This window comes from Neolamprologus brichardi, chromosome 5 (assembly GCF_056152115.1).
Source record: "Neolamprologus brichardi isolate AB-2024 chromosome 5, ASM5615211v1, whole genome shotgun sequence".
Lineage (NCBI taxonomy): Eukaryota > Metazoa > Chordata > Actinopteri > Cichliformes > Cichlidae > Neolamprologus > Neolamprologus brichardi.
Window position 1 is genome coordinate 12,622,234 of NC_142108.1, and position 18,961 is coordinate 12,641,194.

Sequence of the window (18,961 nt, forward strand, 5' to 3'; positions counted from 1 at the left end):
CGCATCTAGGGATTCCTCAATGCGCGGCAGGGGGAATGCATCTTTCCTCGTCTTGTTGTTCAATTGCCGATAGTCAACACACATGTGCGGGCTGCCATCCTTTTTCTTAAAAAGCACAATGGGAGAAGTATAGGGGCTGCTACTCTCTCTAATCACCTTAGCCCCTAGTAAATGGTTAATATGCTCTTTCACAACCTCATACTCCGAAGGGGGGATGCGCCTCTAACGCTGCCGCACCGGGATATCATCTAAGAGCGGAATGTCATGGGAGATCAAGTTAGTGCAACCCAAGTCAGTGTCATGAGCAGAAAAGACCAAGCTGTATGTCTTAAGGAGAGACCTCACCTGTCCCTGTTCCTCTGCTGACAGTTTAGACAAATCAATTCCTTCCATCTGATCCTGCACAGTAGGAGTGGCGGTGTAAGATGCCATTGTGGCTAAATTAAGGGGTATTTCTGTCACACCAGCAGGCAAACTGACCACGTGAACATCCTCCAGGGTCCCCATAATGGTCCTGGGATGAAGCAAAACTGCTGTGGTCCCTACGTTAACAACTGGTATGTATACAGTACCTCTAACCACTCGAACCAATGCAGGGGACGCTTAAGTCCAGCAGGCAAGTTAAAATCATTGGGTTCAAATAACACTGTGGCACCTGAATATTGCTCAGAACAGGTGGCGGCCACTATTTTCATTACACCACCCGGAATGCAACATGCTCGCTTACCTCTCACTCTCACATGGCCAGACAAATCCTGTGGGGCTCTCGTACTAACATCATGGCACTTTTGCAGCGCATGCACAAGGGGTTTAGGGGCCTCTGTGATAGAGCCCAGACTAAACAATGCTTCACCATGTTGCCCAAAAAGCTCATGGTAACACTTCCGAATCACATTCATCCCTAATACACCCGGAACCGTAGAAGGCCCTGCACCTGGAGGATCTTTAACGATCAACACGCCACACTGTGGAATGAACTTACCACAGAGCTCTACACCTAGCTCTATATAGCCAAGGTAGAGAATAGACAAACAATTACCGCTTTAAGCTGCAACCAATGACAAGCTTGGAGATGGGTATCGTTTAGGTTTTATCTGATACCGGTGCCAAACCGGTACTTTTGAAACGGTGCCGGTGCTTAAAGAATGGAGAACACAAAATTGGTCCAAAAACCTCTCATGTTCAGCTGTTTTTTTTGTAAAAAGATAACAATGTTAGCCTTTTCTGCAGCTATAGGGCATATATGGTATCACTCTTGGCTGGAAGCAGTGCTTAAACAATGGAAAAAACACAAACTTTGTCCAAAAACCTCTTATGTTTAGCTGTTTTCCACTTTTTCTTTGGTCATTTTAGCTTTTTTGGCCAGGGTGAAGGGAGTACCTGCCATCAAACAAGAAGACAGCTGCATGTAACTACGACGGTGTTTGCTAGTTCACCTTACATGTATTAATTTAATAACGTGGTTAGCCTATTCAACGTAAATCAGGGGCGATTTTAGCCCAGTTTTGGAGGTGCTTCAGCACCCCCAAAATGAATCAAAGCACCCCCAAAGATGTCTTATTTTTTTTGAAAATATTTGCTGTTTGTGGGACACACTACTAAAAGTATAAAAAGCATACAGTACTTAATTGAGATGGAACATTTTAACAACAAAAGTATAGATAACCACTCCCCCCTCCCAAAATGGTTTGTTCCAGCTCGGCTCTCTCCTACTTGCTTTAGCGCTGTAACTGCCAGAGCGATGGTGGCTGAGAGGCAGCGGAGCAGAGGTGGAAGTGCCTGGCTTAAAACAGGACATATTAGCTGCATTTAACTTTCAGTTACTCTTTATATAGTTAGGTAGGAGTCAGACCATGTTTCTTTTTAACTGAAAAACATTACACCAGGTAACCTGCTGTGTTGAAAATAGGGCTGCCACGATTAGTCGCCTAGTCACGATTACATCGACTATCAAAATCATCGACGACTGATTTAATAGTCGAGGCGTCGTTTGAAGCTTCGTAAGATCACAAAAGACGCAGGAACAAGTAGTAGAATTTAAGAGTGTAATAACGGACTGAAACAGAAGATGGCAGCACTGCATGTACAAGGATGCCAGCTGCCGTTAAACCCCGAAGAAAAAGAAGGAGCTGTGTCCCAGAATTCATAGCTCAGCCCAGCTCAGTTTCCAACAATGGCGGCAGCTAGTTAGTTTTAATATTACTCTTATTATTCTTTCTGGGTCACAAAATAAATGTTTAGCATATTTTCAGGCGAGAATGTAGCTGTGTAAACCTCAAATATCTGCTCAGTTTATCAAGACACCACATATTTTCAAAAGCGCTCCGACGTTTTCGGAGATGTCTGTTATCCACTAGCTTGATAGCTAGCCGGGGGCAAGGCTCACTAGAGCCCGTGAGAACACCGGACTCCGGCAAATTGTTTTCAAACCCACTGCGGTCTTTCGCTACTCAGGTTAACCATATATAAGTCACTTAGATAACTTAAAAATGTTATTGTTTGGCTTTTTTTTGTATTTTATTTGTTCCTGAGTAAATCGGTTAGGCTGAGATTAAAGTTATAGTTTTTACACAGCTGAATAAAGGTCAAGCAGACAACTGATTATCAGAAGTGTGAGATGCTCGAGAATATATTCCGGTGTCCCGTTATATTTTAGATAACAATGAGTTTATTAAACTTCACCGAAACAATCTGCAAATTTCATTCAAAGTTAATAAACTATCATCTTGTCTTTATTTTTAGTTAGCACATACCTTAAACACTTAAAGCTGTAAGCTAATAATAGTTATATGAGAGCAGATGCATGCTGGTGCAATAAGCTGTACGCTGTACATCCAATGGATGCATGATCTGATTAGTCGACTAATTGCAAAAATAATTGGTGACTAGTCGACTATCAAAATAATCGTTTGTGGCAGCCCTAGTTGAAAACATGTTTTCCGACGATGTTTGCTCTGTAGTAAAATTAGCGATATTTGACTGCCCTGTTGATCTCATTGAAATGTATACAGCCTATTTAAAATCTAAAACTTAACATTGTCCGTAGCCTGCTGTTGTTACCACTGTCCTGTTTGAAATGTAATGAGAGAAACTGGTTATTTTGCCATATGTGCATGTGTCGATATTGAACCCAAGGTACTAACTAGCTAACTGACTGGATGCCCATTAACCTTATAACTCCTGTTGTGTGTGTGTGTGTGTGTGTGTGTACAGATTGTCAGTCCAAAGAGGGAGAGAGGAAAGAGGGGAACATGAGGACAAAGTACAAGATCAGGAAGTACCAGGTAAGAAAACAGACAGGGAGTACTAACAGGCAAAACAGTAACTGTTTAACTGGCAAAGAAAAAGAAAGACAAACAACTAATACAAACAACTTATACAATCTGGAAGTTGTGTTCTCCCTATATTAAAGCTGCTATACAGAATCTGCAAAACAAACTGGGTTGTCAGCCCTGGCACTGCATTACCATATTGAGCTTCAGTCAGAGGAAGTCACGGTTGCCAAAGACTTTATAAAGCTCAAGAGTGAGGCTGGTGCCATTCCAGATATGTTAACATTGTACAATCTTCTGGATAATCAGATCTTCCCCACACTGAAAACTGTTATTCAGGTTGCCCTAACAAACCCAGTTAGCAGCTGTAGCTGTGAAAGGTCTTTTAGTGTCTTGAGTCAGCTCCATACCTGGCTGAGAAGGACCATGGGTCAAAGCAGACTCCAGCACCTGGCTGTGATGTCAGTTGAGAAAGAGATGCTTGAGAGACTTGACCACCAAAATGTGATAGACAGATTTACCAACCTCAAGGTGAGGTGACATAGGTTAAAAGAAAAGAAAAAATCTGCAGAGCCATAGTAGTATCTGCAGTAAAGATCTTTTCATACATTGTATACATTGTACCAAAGGCCAAGTGTCTCCATTTTCTAATAATATTTTGTATATTTCAAGGACTCTTCTATTTTTGGAGTGTATTTTTTATGTATCTGTATTGTATTATACATACACTTTAGAAGTGAATCTCTGTCCAAAAAATGCACACAGTTTACTTTTTACTCACTATGAGCATCATTCATCATTTTTCCCCAGTAATTAAGGTTAGGATATGTATTTTTTTTTATTCCAATCCATTCTTCTTTGGCAGCATTTTAATAACCTTGATCAGATTTGATGGTTTTGTTACAGACTTTTCAAAAAAGTGTTTTGCTATTCTTTCAAAAATGTGGGGATTAAATTGTGTTAAAATGTACAAAACAGTGATGTCATGTTTTGTGACGAGGACCCAGGCACAGAGAGACTTGATGAATTTAAGAAACTTATGATTTAATAAAGAAATTTGCAGACTTGCACAGAGAGGGTAAAATTATGATGACTGATAATGGAGATGAAGACAACAGACGATGAGGACAGGGAGGAACAGGGGTTTAAATGCACCAAGGAGGCAGTCAGACAGAACTCGGGACAACTGGAGGCATTTAGGGATGCAGGGACTGACAGAGACGGGGAAGAAGTCTCATTGTGATGAGTAAAGTTTACCTTGCCTGGATGGGCAGCTCTCTGGGTGCTCAGCACCCCCAAAGCTCTGATCCTAGAATCGCCCCTGACGTAAATTATACACGAAAACATTAAGCGACTCACGCAGAGAAGAACGGCTGCTGCTGCCATCATCATCCGTCCGTCACACTGGCAGGGCTAGGGGTCAGGACTCTCCTCTTTGGGTTTTTGGGGGATGTTGCTACTTCGGGTCCGATAACAGGCACCACACCCGCCGTAGATGTGCTCGATGTGAGGTCTCGCAGCAAGCTATCAAATACGGCGCATTTTTCGGCTTTTAAAAAAACGCTATGCGTCACCAGGTGTTTCATCGGATTTGAGGTGTTACCTCCATTGACAGTATCACAGTATCAGCTTAAAGCACTTGTTGCAGGCTGCTGAGTTTGCATATTTTGCTGTGAAGTACAGCCAGACTTTTGACCGCTTTGCCTTGGGCATTTTTAATCTGTAGCTCTGCTCTAAAAGAACGTACGTACCTGGGCCCGCCTACTATCCGGAAACGTAAAATGATTGGCTAGAATTCAAAGTGTATGACATCTCAGGGAAAAAAAGCACCGAAATAAAGCACCGAAATGTGCGCTGCTTTTCGGTCTGGTTACTACAGTTTATGTCAGAACCGGTGCCATGATGGCACCGGATACCGGTACCCATCCCTACTCTTGACCCCAGGAGTCAAAATGCTGGCGGAAAAAGCTTTCAGTAATGGTAGACACCATAGACCCCGTATCAACCAAACAAGGTACTTTTATACCGCCCATGTCCACATCTATATGCGGACAGGATGAAATTAATTTGGAGACTGCCTCTGGACCATTAGAAACAACCCTTGAGCCAATAGACACCCCACCCGAACTGTGGCTCGGCAATACGGGGGGGGCTAGTTTTCCGAAGCCATATTTAAAGGAGAGCGCCTGCGATTATGCGGAGGGGCCTGCGAAGGAGGCCGGGAGCGAGGAACACGTTCCCCATCACACTCGAGCAAAATGTCCAGGTTGCTGACAACGTCTGCATATAATGGAATTGCTCCGTCCTGAGCGAGACATTCGATGGGGGCCCTGCAATCAAGCGATGCTCTGAGTGAGCTGATTAAGTTGCTCCTACTGGCACTTTAACAATTCCTTCATCTCACTCATCTCAGACAGATGGGTGGACTGGGCTATTCCCGAAGGACTGCTAGGACCCCATACTGAATGCCATAGACAGAAGGGACAGAATTGCTTCTGTGTCTAACGCCACTAGGCAACCCTTCACATTCCCACCTAATACCTTCCCCTCTAATCTTCAGCAATGTCAGGGTTGGCTGCCTCCTTACAAGTTGCTTTAACTTCCGCCGCAATGTACTGTCTAAGACCTATTCAACAAATTGATTTCTTAATAAAACATCAGCATTGGGCATGCCATTGGGGCCACTCGATTTAAGTTTTTCCATAATACCCAAGAGAACGAGGGAAAACTCTTTCTGTGTCTCATCTTCCTGCTGTTTTCTAGAGAAGAAAGTTTCCTGCAATGCTACATAGGAGTCTGAGCAGCCATTAAGTTCATACAATATAGTGATTATCTTAGCTGGATCAGTCAACAACAAAACAAAAAAAAAGAAGTTTATGTTACACCACATGATAATAAAACAAAGGAACACACGTCTCTGTTTTTAAAAAGTATATTCTGTCGACAACGCCAAGTTTGTGGCAGCACGAGGTGGGGATGGAATAAATACTCTTCACAGTTTAAAAGACAACGCCACCCTGGGAGTTTCACCCAGAGAATACTAGATAGAAGTAACGCTAATCACCAAGAAGGCACTTAGGCTCGTTATACTCAATACAGAGTGCTTCAATAATAAAAGACAATTTATTATTTAAAACAGCATATAAAAAACAAGCATAAATATCAATATACAAATATTCTAAAAAAGAATTCAGAGCTGAGGCTTACCGGTGGAGGGGCAGGGATGCCACGCACAAAAACAACTCAAAAAGAAAAGAAAACTCAACAATACACAAGTGCAGCACACTATCACACGCTCATACTAATAAACTAAAAATGCAGGTGTGTAACACTCAAAGGATCCCACCACCAAGGCACCCCAGTCTCCTCCACGTCAGGCCCTTCGCATCTGAATAAAAGAAAGAAAATTATAATATATTCCAAGAAAAACTAATATGCACACGCTGGGGTTAGCCCAACTGCAGGAACACACTGGTGATCCGCAGCTAGAAAAAGGGCCTCCTACCAGTGGTGTAACAAAAACCCAAACTACAAATCAAAACAGAGAGACAGACATACAAACTAAATAAAACCTTAAATCTGGAGCAGACGGAGTCGCTGTATTACTCCAAATTGCCGTCAGCCTGACTACTTTATTTTAACAATTCAGTCAATCGATGTGTAATTAGCCGCTGTCCACGCCAACGTCCACTCTTAAGAGGCTGGCAGCAGCAGGGAAAAAGAACCCTCGCAAACGGAAACAGACGGTAAAAGGCAAAGCAGCAGCACTTCTGTTAGCGTAGGGTTGTCATGATTCGGCTGTGTGGCAGGCAGGAAGTGGACCCAAACGCAAGCTCACAGAGGCAGGAATGCACTCAAAACACAGCTTTATTGCTGGAGGGAAATGGCGAAACAAACTGATAAGAAACTACACTGGGAAGCAATACACTAGCACACAGAGAAACACATGGCCATGAATGAGGGAGAATGCGACACTGAACAGAGGGAGACGTGGACATAAATACACAGAGGTTTAACGAGGGAGGTGGGAGCACACGGGGAACACAGCTGACACAGATAATTGTAATGCATAAGACAGGGCAGAAGCAACACAACATGACGCATACTGACGGGAGACTGTCAAAGTAAAACAGGAAGTACACAGAGGCGCAGACAGGAGGAGAGAGGGAGCACGGGGAGAGCACACAGACATAACGGGCTGGGGAAAACATGGAATAAAACACGAGGGGAAACGAGGGGTCACAGATACACAGAGGGGCACACAGGGGGTAAAAGTCCCAAGGGGAAGTCAAATAAGGAACAAAATACAAAAATACATGAAACTAAGAATGCTGGGCCAACATGGCCCAGGATCATGACAAGGGTAGTGTAGAAAAGCCGTAGCAACCTTGCTGTAAAGCTACTGGTCGCCCACTAAAGCCCACACTTCCTGCAAAGCATCAGTGCTTACTATAAAAGAGCAATAAAAGGCAGAGATTGTAACAAAACTGAGTCACGTATCAAGTAAACAAAGTCACGAATCATGAACAGAGTGGCTCATAGAAGGCTTCTACAGCTACGACCTATAAACAACATTGGTTTAACACCCAGTGAAATAAGGTACGCACTGCACCGAGTAAACACATACCAGCCACCATGGAGGATTCAGGAAGGTAATCCGCGGGTCATCTCTGTAACACGAACACCACAATCAACACAAGTACTGCCAATTCAGGCTGAGGCAACAACGACATGTACACAGCTCCTACCTGCAACACCGGGGGAAGTCAAGTGACCGAAAGGAGATAACAGGTACGCGATTCGGGGATGCTCAGATGGCCACTATTTATACTAGCGCCCCTTAATGCGCCTGACTGAAAGTGGGTTGAACCAAGACATAATATTCATCCTGCCACACTTAACCAGATACAGAGTAGTTGTCCTCCGACATTATAAATCAGTAAGAGAAGGTTTGGCCTCTCTCATGACCCCAAGATGTGTGTATGCTAGAACACTCTGGAAGGCGCACAGAGTCTTTACAGACTGCTAAGGATCAAATCTCTATCATTATGCAATCAATTATAAAACTCTAAACATATATGAGTATATATTTCTAAGCATAAATGACAGTCCAACAATATAAACCTTGCAACCAATGTCATAGTTATTCATAGTTGTTCTGTGTTGTTAAGAAAGTCTCCCTGTGATCTGGTTACTTTGTGTCCACAGAGCACTAGTTGGTAAAGTTACAGCTTACCAAATTATGACCAAAGTCGGCTTTACATATGTGCTTATACTATTAGCTTATGTGAATGAAATCAGTTTAACATCTGTGTTTTGGACTGTGTTGCATGTTGAATAATCTGAGCCATTTTTCATTCATCTCCTTTTGTCACCAGTCACCATCATGCGGGCACGCCATCTGTTATGACAAGTGACACAGACACACGCGGGTCATCCGTACAGTCATTATGTGTAGATGTCACTGACCGAAATGAGTCCCATCCACGGTACATTACAGCGGTGGCATTAGGGTGGAGTGCTGAAGATAGAGATGCAGGCTTAGCGTTGCAACGCTGAGTCACCCACAACCTGGACACTCGTAAACTGTGGGAGCTCCACTCTTTTTTTTATTTATCAGTGTAAGTATGCTATCACTCCTCACTACAGAAAGAAGTCATACATACTGTATTTTAGCACCATGATATTATACAGTGAACATGACTACCATCTAATAACAGCTCCACATAATTGCGTAAAGTGACACTGACGTTATCAGACTGACTGTCAGCAGTTGTGTCATTAATCTTAAAAAGAGGAAAACGTTCGTCACTCATTTTTATAACCACTTTTTTTAAATTTAGAGTGGGAGTTGAGGTAATTGCATACAACTATCTCAGGGGGAGGGCTGAGGCAGATGATTGGAACACATCACTAGCTCGCCTTTAGAGAGGAGACTTTAAAACAGATGTAGTTAACTTCAAATTTCTTATTCTGTCCTAACAAGCAGGCAAACGAACATGAGGGAATACGGGTGGCAAAGTTTCAAGGGTTTCATTTTCAGAAATCCTGCTGTTGTCGACCAGGTAGGACTGCATAACTGACTGACCAGACTTTCACTGGATAACTTACAGCATAATAGTTTCGCAGAAATAGACTGAGGAAGAAAACACTTGCCTGTATTCAAAGATCATAGTAGTTTTTTTTGTTTTTGATGTAACTGTCACATATTTAGAAAAAATGGTTCAGCTGATAAATTAAACCAACTTTCTAGTATATATAATATATATAGTATATAGTATATATAGTATATATAATTACTAATAACTAATAATTATTATAATGACTGATATCTTGTGTCCTGGTGTTGATTAATTAATATTTAAATTATGTACCATACCATTGTTCTACAACAGACTCTTCTTTCTAACATCTTTATTTTTTCTGAAAGTCCTGGTGCATCCAATAATTGCTTACGCACGCAGTGTTGGGGAGTAACGGAATACATGTACCGCCGTTACGTATTTAAAATACAAAATATGAGTAACTGTATTCCGTTACAGTTACAGTTTAAAAGGGTGGTATTTAGAATACAGTTACTTTGTTGAAATAAAGGGATTACACGGCGGTCTTTTCCTGTTTCATATGTTAGGCTATGCCCTCTCTATTTTTTGTAATTCCACACCGGTGGAAACCAAACAAAACACGCATTAAGAGGCTCCAATGCCCGTGTCTCAATCTCGAGTCTCATAATGACGAAGAAATATTTTTTAAAATGATTTAATATGAAGGCAATAGCAGAGTGTTACAGGCATAGCCCTAAAGAATGTAGCCTCATGGGCAGTGTAGTCCGTGCTGCAGGGAGAATGGACTGCCATACACGTTATGTATCTATGAGCGAGGGAGGGAGAAAAAGGCGAGTGGAAAAGTAGAGTTGTAACCACTGCAGCCAAAAAAGAGTGTCTGACGTTTTCTGTGTTCCTGTTTTCCTCCGAAACAATAAGTTCCGCTTGAGCAGTCTTTCAACGCCTCTCTGTCTCTCGCCAGCAAAGTTGACCCAGACAACAAAGTAAAGCTATTTTTCGGCTACGAGCCTGACACGGAAACCGACATATTAGCCAGAGGTCCCTTTACTACGGTTCGGAGCCGCGGACCTATTTTATATACGCGAATAGTTTTCTATACGAGATCGCTGTAAAAAGTGCAGCCTTACCTAATGTCCACCTACTGTTACTCATTTTATATTAAGATTTAAAAATGTAGTTGCTATTGAGTAGCCTGCGAGTAGCCTTCAGTAATAGTAATGAATCACACAGGAACAGGACATTCATTAGTTGTAAAAAAGCACGATAATATATTAAGTAATCCAAAGTATTCAGAATACGTTACTCTCATTGAGTAACGTAACAGAATACGTTACAAAATACATTGAAGGGCATGTATTCTGTAATCTGTAGTGGAATACATTTCAAAAGTAACCTTCCCAACACTGTATGCACGTCACAAGTTTTACAAGTTTACAAAAGTTTTGAACTTTTTAAATGAGCAGGATCCACATGTGGACGATGGGGATGAGAATACTGAGCGTGGTAACTGGACCAGTAAGAAGGAGTACATTCTCTCTATGATCGGATATGCTGTTGGTCTAGGAAATATCTGGAGATTTCCGTATTTGGCATACAAGAATGGAGGGGGTAAATCAGCATTTATTTTCTAATCCATTATCCAAGATTCTATTTGAAAGCAACTATGTTTTTATAACATTTGTTTTCCTCTTTACCACCAAATCCTACATTTTGAGCAGGTGCCTTTCTTATCCCATATTTCGTGATGTTGGTGGTGGTTGGAATTCCTCTTTTCTTCTTGGAAAGTGCCTTGGGTCAATTCTGCAGCCAAGGTCCAGTTAATGTATGGAGAGCAGTGCCATTAATACAGGGTAATTTTAAGGGTTTTTTTTTTTAAATAAAAGAAAATGTTATGAATTAATCAACATTAAATATCAATAAATATAAATGTGCATTTTTTAATCACTAGGTTCTCTGGATTATTATTTGGTTTTCTTAAGAACTGCTTGCATGTCAGTACATTTAATGAGGCTTATGGCCAATGCAGAGCTGTGTCACCATAAATCAGCCCTAAACTCTCCTTAATAAGGTTTTTGGTTAATGGTCAACTGTGTGACCAAAAACTGACCCCAAACCCAATTTGTTTTATGACAGCTTTAATGAGGAATACAAAATTGTTTCATGTTCTTCAAACAAAAAGAAGAACGCTGCAGTGTAATTAAAGAAACTGTAATAAGCAAAGTCGAGAGGAGATTTTTAAATTACTACAGCAAAAAACAAAAATAGCATGCTTTTATGTATGACCAGTAAACTTAGACACACTTATTATGATTAGTTCAATCAAAAGCTCATTTAAAAAGAGACAGATTTTGTCTGGTGAAGTTTCCGATAATGTTTTTTAAATTAATAGTGTCTTTTATGCCCTATCTTTCCCTTCAGGTATTGGTGTTGCCATGGTTGTGGTGTCTGTAATAGTGTCTATTTATTACAACGTCATCATCGCCTACAGCCTGTACTACATGTTCGCCTCCATGCAGTGTCCTCTGCCGTGGTCCGGCTGTTCCAGCTGCGATGGCAGTAACTGCAGCACCACGCCTGAAGGTGCGTACATTATATTCTTGTATTCTTGTAAAGAGCAGCTCATTAAATCTTCTGCTCTGTGGTATCTGCATCACCACATACACTGATTTAACATAAATTGATATCAGTCATAAAGATTATAAAGTATTTTGATGTGGTTTTGAATCTCAGTAACCTAAAATGTAAATATTCTGGAGAAATTAAAGCACCCACTACAGATCCAATCACAGGTACTTGTGTTGTGGTAAATACTGATATAAGATTTATATTTTGGACACTCACAAGTCCTCTCTCTTTTTTTAGTGTCCTGTAATGTAAACGGTGTTTTGGTTACCAACTGGACTCAGGAAAACAGCAGCTGCTCTTCGATACAGACTTCGAGTGAGCTGTACTGGGAGTAAGACTCAAACACTCGTGCACACAGGCATAAATAAAAGCACTTGTCACACTGTTTGTACAAATACACGTGTCTTCTTCTTTGCAGTAATGTGGCTCTGCAGAGGTCCAGTGGTCTTGATGAAACGGGGCCAGTAGTTTGGCACTTGGCTCTCTGTCTGCTGCTGACCTCCATAATTGTTACTGCTGCGCTCATGAAAGGCATCAAATCATCAGGCAAAGTACGTCAAAATCCTCCGTCCAACATACAAATCCACACATCTATTTAGAATAATTTAGTTTGTGATATTAGCTGTTTAGTTTCACAAACTAACTGTATGTAAAAAGTCTAATAAGCATATGATAAGTGAAGTCACTGTGGTGTTTTTTCTTATATCAGCAGGGTGTGACTCCCCATGCTGATGACCTCATATATATCATACACATTCTCAAGGAGTTAATGCTCTCAATTGCTAGATAGACAATTATACAATTGCTAATTTTTTAAATTATGGTCCCATCCCACTATTTTCTTCGACTTCACCAACTCAGGTGTCATAGGACAAAAGGTGCCCTAAATGTATATATATATATATATATGTATTGGAGAACCCCAAGAGAAACTACATAGGCATCAAGACAACAAGCGAACTCCACACGTGGATTCAAAGGCAAAGGTGCTAATTACTGCACCACCATGCTGCTCCAAATGTTTTTTCCCATTTAAAATAACAAAAAATAAATAAAAAAAGACACCACATGCTTTATATCTTCTATTGTACAGCCACGCCTCAGGCAGCTCCACACCTTGTTTCTGTTATCCAGTTTAAAAAAACTCAGGATGGTTTTGAAACCTTTTATCAACAGTCTATAGTGCTGGTGTCCTTTTTTAGTTTTGAATGATTTTATAGTAATCTAACAAAATATTCCCTTAGTTTCATAGTACATAGCTCAATGTACTGAAACAGGACTGATATTGATCATCTCATCTAACTCGAAGCAACTATTAAAGTATTAAAGTGTTAAAGTATTATTAAAATTAGTAAACCAAGAACAACAAAATGACAGACTGCACTTTTCGTACGTGATGCTAAACTGTCAGTGCTGAAATGCAGAGGGCCTGACAGATTTTAGAATTTAGGCTTAACAAATGTAACAAAATGCAGTCTTTTGCTTTTCCTGCAAAGTAACAAATCTTTGTATCTCCAGGTTGTGTATTTCACTGCTACCTTCCCTTACGTGGTGATTGTGATCCTGCTGATCAGAGGTGTGACTCTAGAGGGAGCCAAAGATGGGATCGAGTTCTACATTGGTTCTCAGTCCAATCTGACCAAACTGACTGAAGTTCAGGTAGAAACTCTCACTGTTCATGTGCAATCCAATAAAGTCATTTGTTATCTGAGAAAAAAAAACTCTTAATGGGCTACAGTACAACTCTGTGTTTTAGGTGTGGAAAGAGGCAGCAACTCAGACCTTCTACTCTCTCTCTATTGGCTTTGGTGGACTCATTGCTCTTGCTTCCTATAACAACTTTCACAACAACGTGTTCAAGGACTCGTTTGTTGTCAGCCTTACTAATGCAGGTAGGGCCCTCTCTAACTAAATTTTAGAAAGAATGAAATTGTTTTTGCATTTCCTTTTACACATTTCCTGATTTGATCTCTTTCTAGGGACCAGTGTGCTTGCAGGCTTTGCCATATTTTCAATTTTGGGACATATGGCTCACGTCTACAAAACGCCAGTTTCAAAAGTGGTAAAGGAAGGTCAGACATACAACACCAACACACTCTTATCATTTGGTGTTAAATACTGCCATTCTGTCAGCTTTGTGCTTTCAGTTTTGCCTGTTTAAACAAAGAGTGCGGCTAGGTTTCAGAAATTCATGGGATCCTTTACAAAGACTCATCTTATTGCTGAATATTGGCAGAATATTGGCAGTATTTGATATCCTGCAAACCATAATAAGCTGGATAAACCATGTTGGTTCCAGATGATGCTACCAGATGATTTTTCCCCTTTTATTTGTCTTTATGCAGGGTTTGGTCTGGCTTTCATAGCCTATCCAGATGCTCTGTCTAAGCTCCCCATCTCCCCACTGTGGTCCATTTTGTTCTTCTTCATGCTTTTGACTGTCGGTTTGGACTCCCAGTTTGCAGGAATAGGTTAGATCTGAAGCTTCAGTTCAGTGTGATGTTTGCAGAACATTCAGCCCACTGCTGTTTGATCTACACAAACTAAAATCTGTCTTCTTGTCATTAGAGGTGATAACGACCTGCCTGCTCGACGCTTTCCCCACAGTCTTCAAATCCAAACATGCCTTATTAACTGTAACGTTATGTTCTGTCCTCTACCTCCTGGGTTTACCATGTGTCACAAGGGTAAGTCTGTCTTAGCACAACTTTCTGTGGCTGTTATAAAATAGTTAACTTGCTCAGTCTCTCTGTATAAATGTATAATGGTTTTGTGTGTTTTTCATGCATGTGTGTATCATAGGCAGGCGTATACTGGATAACCCTAATTGACCAGTTTATTGCCAGCTGGGTGCTACTATTTTTGGTGCTTTTGGAGATTATTGCCATCTGCTACATTTACGGTAAGTACAACAATCTAAGTTTGTGCATATGAAAGGTGACTGATGGTCTTAAATTCCAGGATACTTATATTCTTCTTCCACCTTGCAGGGGGAAACCGTTTTATTAAAGACATTGAGATGATGATTGGAACGAAGACTTCCACATTTTGGCTGTGGTGGAGAGCATGTTGGTTCTTTATCACCCCCTGCATCGTAGTGGTGAGTACACAGTGCTGCCTTGTTTGCTGTACAAGAGAATTTAAAAGGCAAAAGCATTGTGTTAATTAAAAGTATTGACTTTTATTAACGTGCATAGGTGTACACAAATATCTTGTAGTTGTTTATCTCTACCAGTAGTGAACTTTATGTTTTTTGTGACTTTTGTCTAGTTCCTCTTGATCTCGTCTCTGGTTTACTTTGAACCCCCTAACTATGGAGGTATCCCTTACCCAGAGTGGGGCATAAATTTAGGCTGGTGCATGATTGCATTTGTCCTGATGTGGATCCCTGTTGCTGCTGGGTATAAGCTGATAAAGGCAAAAGGAAACCCCTGGAAGGTGTGTACTTGTGCAGTGGATTGACTGTGGATTATTCTTGTCTTTTTCTACATTTGAAAGATTGTAGTAGTTGTTGAACTGCTTGGATCTTTTTTTCAGTCAGTCACACAAATGTGTGACTGACTATACACAGTACTAAATACACAGTACTAAAATACACAGTACTAAAATTTACGCTTCTTATATTCTGCAGCGTCTGAAGTCACTGTGCTCGCCATCTGTGGAATGGCATCCCTATTTGGACGTCCATCGAGGGGAGCGCTACTCAGAAGAACGCTGCCACCGTAGGGACAACAGCAAAAATAAAGCAGAAGTTAATCTGAATGTAATCTCCAGTTCGTGGCTATAATGAGGCTTCTCCTGCGTTTGCTCTATGAATAACTTGTTTTGAAAGTTCTGAAAGTTAAGTCATTTTTGACCTTTGCTAGGCAGAAAGCAGCCGAAACTCACAGCAGACGGCACAGAACTTACATGTAAACTTCCTGAAACCTGAGCGCTTTTTTTGGGATGTATTTTTAATTCTACAGTCTGTTTGGTAATAGTTGGATCAGCATCATCTTTCAAAAGAAAGTAATTAAAAAAAAGAACTATGTCCTTCGACAGGCAGAATGGGTTTATTTAAGAGCACAATGCAATCAAGTCACCATTGCAAACAAAGTGTGAACACTTTACTGAGCAGAATGATGTAATGATGTATATACTGGATAACAGCTGAGATCTAATGTTCCCAAATAAGGATGTGGACTCTTCTTACTATCTAAACATTTCTTCTTTCTTCTTTTAGAAGAAGTGTCTGGGTCTTTTCCCCTGTTTTATGACCTATTGTATACTGTATATGTCCCGCTGCAGCTTGTGTGAGTTCATGTTTTTACAGAAAAAGAGAAGACTCAATCACACAAACAAAGTTGACATGGAGAAATTTTTTTTTTACATATGTATTACTTGATAAGGCATTATTATCAGGTGATATTTTATTGGCAGTTTTATGTTTTGTTTTGGGGTTTGTTTGGTTTTTTTGTGGGGTTTTTCTTTTTTTTTGGGGGGGGGGGGGGGGGGGGAGGTATTTATTCTCATATTAGGAGAGATTGAGTCTGTGTTATAACTATGTTTGTCTTTAAAGCACAGTTTCTTTTCCTGTCACTTATATGCTGATATTTAAATGTAGTAAATAAAAATGCAACTGATATTTTTTACAGAATTTGTCATATTTGATAAGTAGGAATAGGAAAAGGAAACAATCAGATGTTTTTATTTGTGTTTGGTTAGTTGTTTTATGTATATATATATATGTATATATATATTCATATATATATATATACACATACATATAAAGTGGTCCTTTGCAGACAGGACTGTATTATATAATCTTGCACCCTCCTTTGAATAAATCTGACTTCCACCCTGAACAGAGACTGTGTGATTATGATGGTAACGAGCAATCATGTAAGATTTTGTCTCAGAAGCTTCTTAATCACAGTTTGCACTGATGTCTTCCATTAATAATAATACTGCTTGGGTGTGACCTGAGTGTGTCACAGTTGGGTATTTTCACATTCTCAGGGTAGCCGCTTCAAAAATTAGAAACACAAGAAATGGAAAAATGTGTCAAATGAATGCATTTTCACTTGCAAGCTACAATACAAAGCATTTTTCCCAATACCATTTCCAGTGGCTAGAAAGGAAAGGAAAAAAAAAACACTCCAAAGCACTAATCGCTAAAGCTGCTTTCTAGAAATAGGATCATGAATTACTTACAGCAGTACTAAAAACTCAAACCCACCTGCAGAATCATTATGATACATGGAAACTGGTGAATGCTTTTCATTGTTGTGCTGATAGTATTTTCACCTGTGCCCCTGCACCTTTGTTCAACAACCCCAAAATCCACAAAGAAAAAGTTTATCAAAGTTATAAAAGTTTATCTTATAACAATCCAGGAACCCTTTTAGGTAGAGCTACATTTGGTGGGTGATAACTTTTAGACAAATGCAATGACTCAGTTGCTCTCCACACATACTGTTTAAATCTAAGTATCACTGGTGAGGACCCAAACTCAAACATATCTAAAAATAATTGAAACATTTTTTTTTATTCTTTTTAATTATTCTCCAAATGCTCAAATGTTTCACATCAAGAAGGTGCAGGGTTTGAATGCAGTGTGGGACCTTTCTGTGCAGAGTTTACATGCTCTCCCGGTTCCTGTGTGGGTTTTTCCAAGTGCTCCAGCAGCCTCCCACAGTACAAAGGCATGCATTGGGTTGGGTTAATTGATAACTGTAGGTGCTAATGTGAGTGTGAATTATTGTCTGTCTTTTTGTGTCAGCTCCAGGGCACATTGGAGCTGACACATCTGTCCAAAGTCTATGCTGCCTCTGCTCTGTAACCCTGAATTGGATAAGCAGAAAAAAAAGAATAGATGGGTGAATGGAAGCTTTGACAATTAAGGAACAAAGAAAATTTCTAACTATCACACATCAAAAACAATTTACATTTTAAAAAAAAAACATTAATTTTTACCTTTCTCCAAAGTACAGGGTTGGAATGGTGTTCAGGTTATCCTACTAAAATGACTGGTCATTCAAACCCAGACTATAAAGAGAAACGAAAACGCTGGTACCGCCGACGGCTGACTCTACATACTCAGTGCAGATATCCACACATTTTTATCCACTTTTCCAATTCAGGGTGGGAGTTGGTCTGGAGCCTATCTCAGCTGGGGTACATCCTAGATGGGTTTCCAGTCTGTCGCAGGGCAAACACAGACAGACAACTATTCACGTTCACATTCACAACTAAAATTTAGAATCACCAATTAACCCAAATCAGCAGTTAATGTGTTTGTTTGCATGTGTATGACTGCAAGTGTTGTTTTAATGTGGACATTATAAGAGCTGAGATATTTGAATAATCTGCTGAGAAATGCTTGGTGCTGTGTTTCTAGTTTACCTGTCTGTATCACCTGTTTTATCATCTCTGATGGCCGTGACGTGCATCACACTGTTATTACAGCGGCTGCACTCTAAGCTTCGTTTAAGTATGTTTCTGACCTCAGCACACAAACTGAGGTCTGGTCAAGTGCCTTTAGTTTAAATCATCTTCTGGCCACTCACACTTAGTGTATTACAGCCTATGTTGCTGAAGGACTAAATAGCATACAATTCCTCAGGACTTCCAGTGGATGTAAGAGTGGGTCATTTTGTGCTGTAAAATAAGTAAGATTTTGAACTTTGATTTATTGTAGTGCTAATATTCAGTGCAGCCATCTATGCCCCAACTTCAGTACGATCTGTAACAATGGCAGTTAGTAATTGTAACTCCTAGTAAATAGTAAATTTTGCTGTTTTTTAAAGCTGCCGTCAAAGACGCCAGCTGCTTTGTAAAAAAAATGCTAACAATACAAAAAAAATGACTACAACTTGTGCATCCTCTTAAATGTTACTTTTTTGCATTAACACTGGTAACAAACAGAAATGCATTGTATTTATTATTCATAGTTTGATGCAGGCACTACACTAATAAAGACTCCAATGGAAAGCCACAAAAGCAAACAACAAATTTTAA

At 40.2% G+C, this 18,961-nt stretch overlaps 1 protein-coding gene across 1 annotated transcript; it reads left to right on the forward strand.

Annotated features, from left to right (window-relative positions):
• The first annotated feature begins 9,271 nt into the window (after positions 1-9,271).
• Positions 9,272-16,238, forward strand: slc6a14 (solute carrier family 6 member 14). The gene is made up of 15 exons (XM_087841197.1): positions 9,272-9,337; positions 10,801-10,945; positions 11,056-11,187; positions 11,756-11,917; positions 12,200-12,293; positions 12,381-12,513; positions 13,481-13,621; positions 13,719-13,854; positions 13,942-14,034; positions 14,308-14,433; positions 14,531-14,649; positions 14,765-14,864; positions 14,953-15,062; positions 15,233-15,400; positions 15,594-16,238. The coding sequence occupies exons 1-15, from the start codon at positions 9,272-9,274 to the stop codon at positions 15,747-15,749; spliced, it is 1,881 nt and encodes a 626-aa protein (XP_087697323.1). The 3' UTR covers positions 15,750-16,238.
• Positions 16,239-18,961: the final 2,723 nt, after the last annotated feature.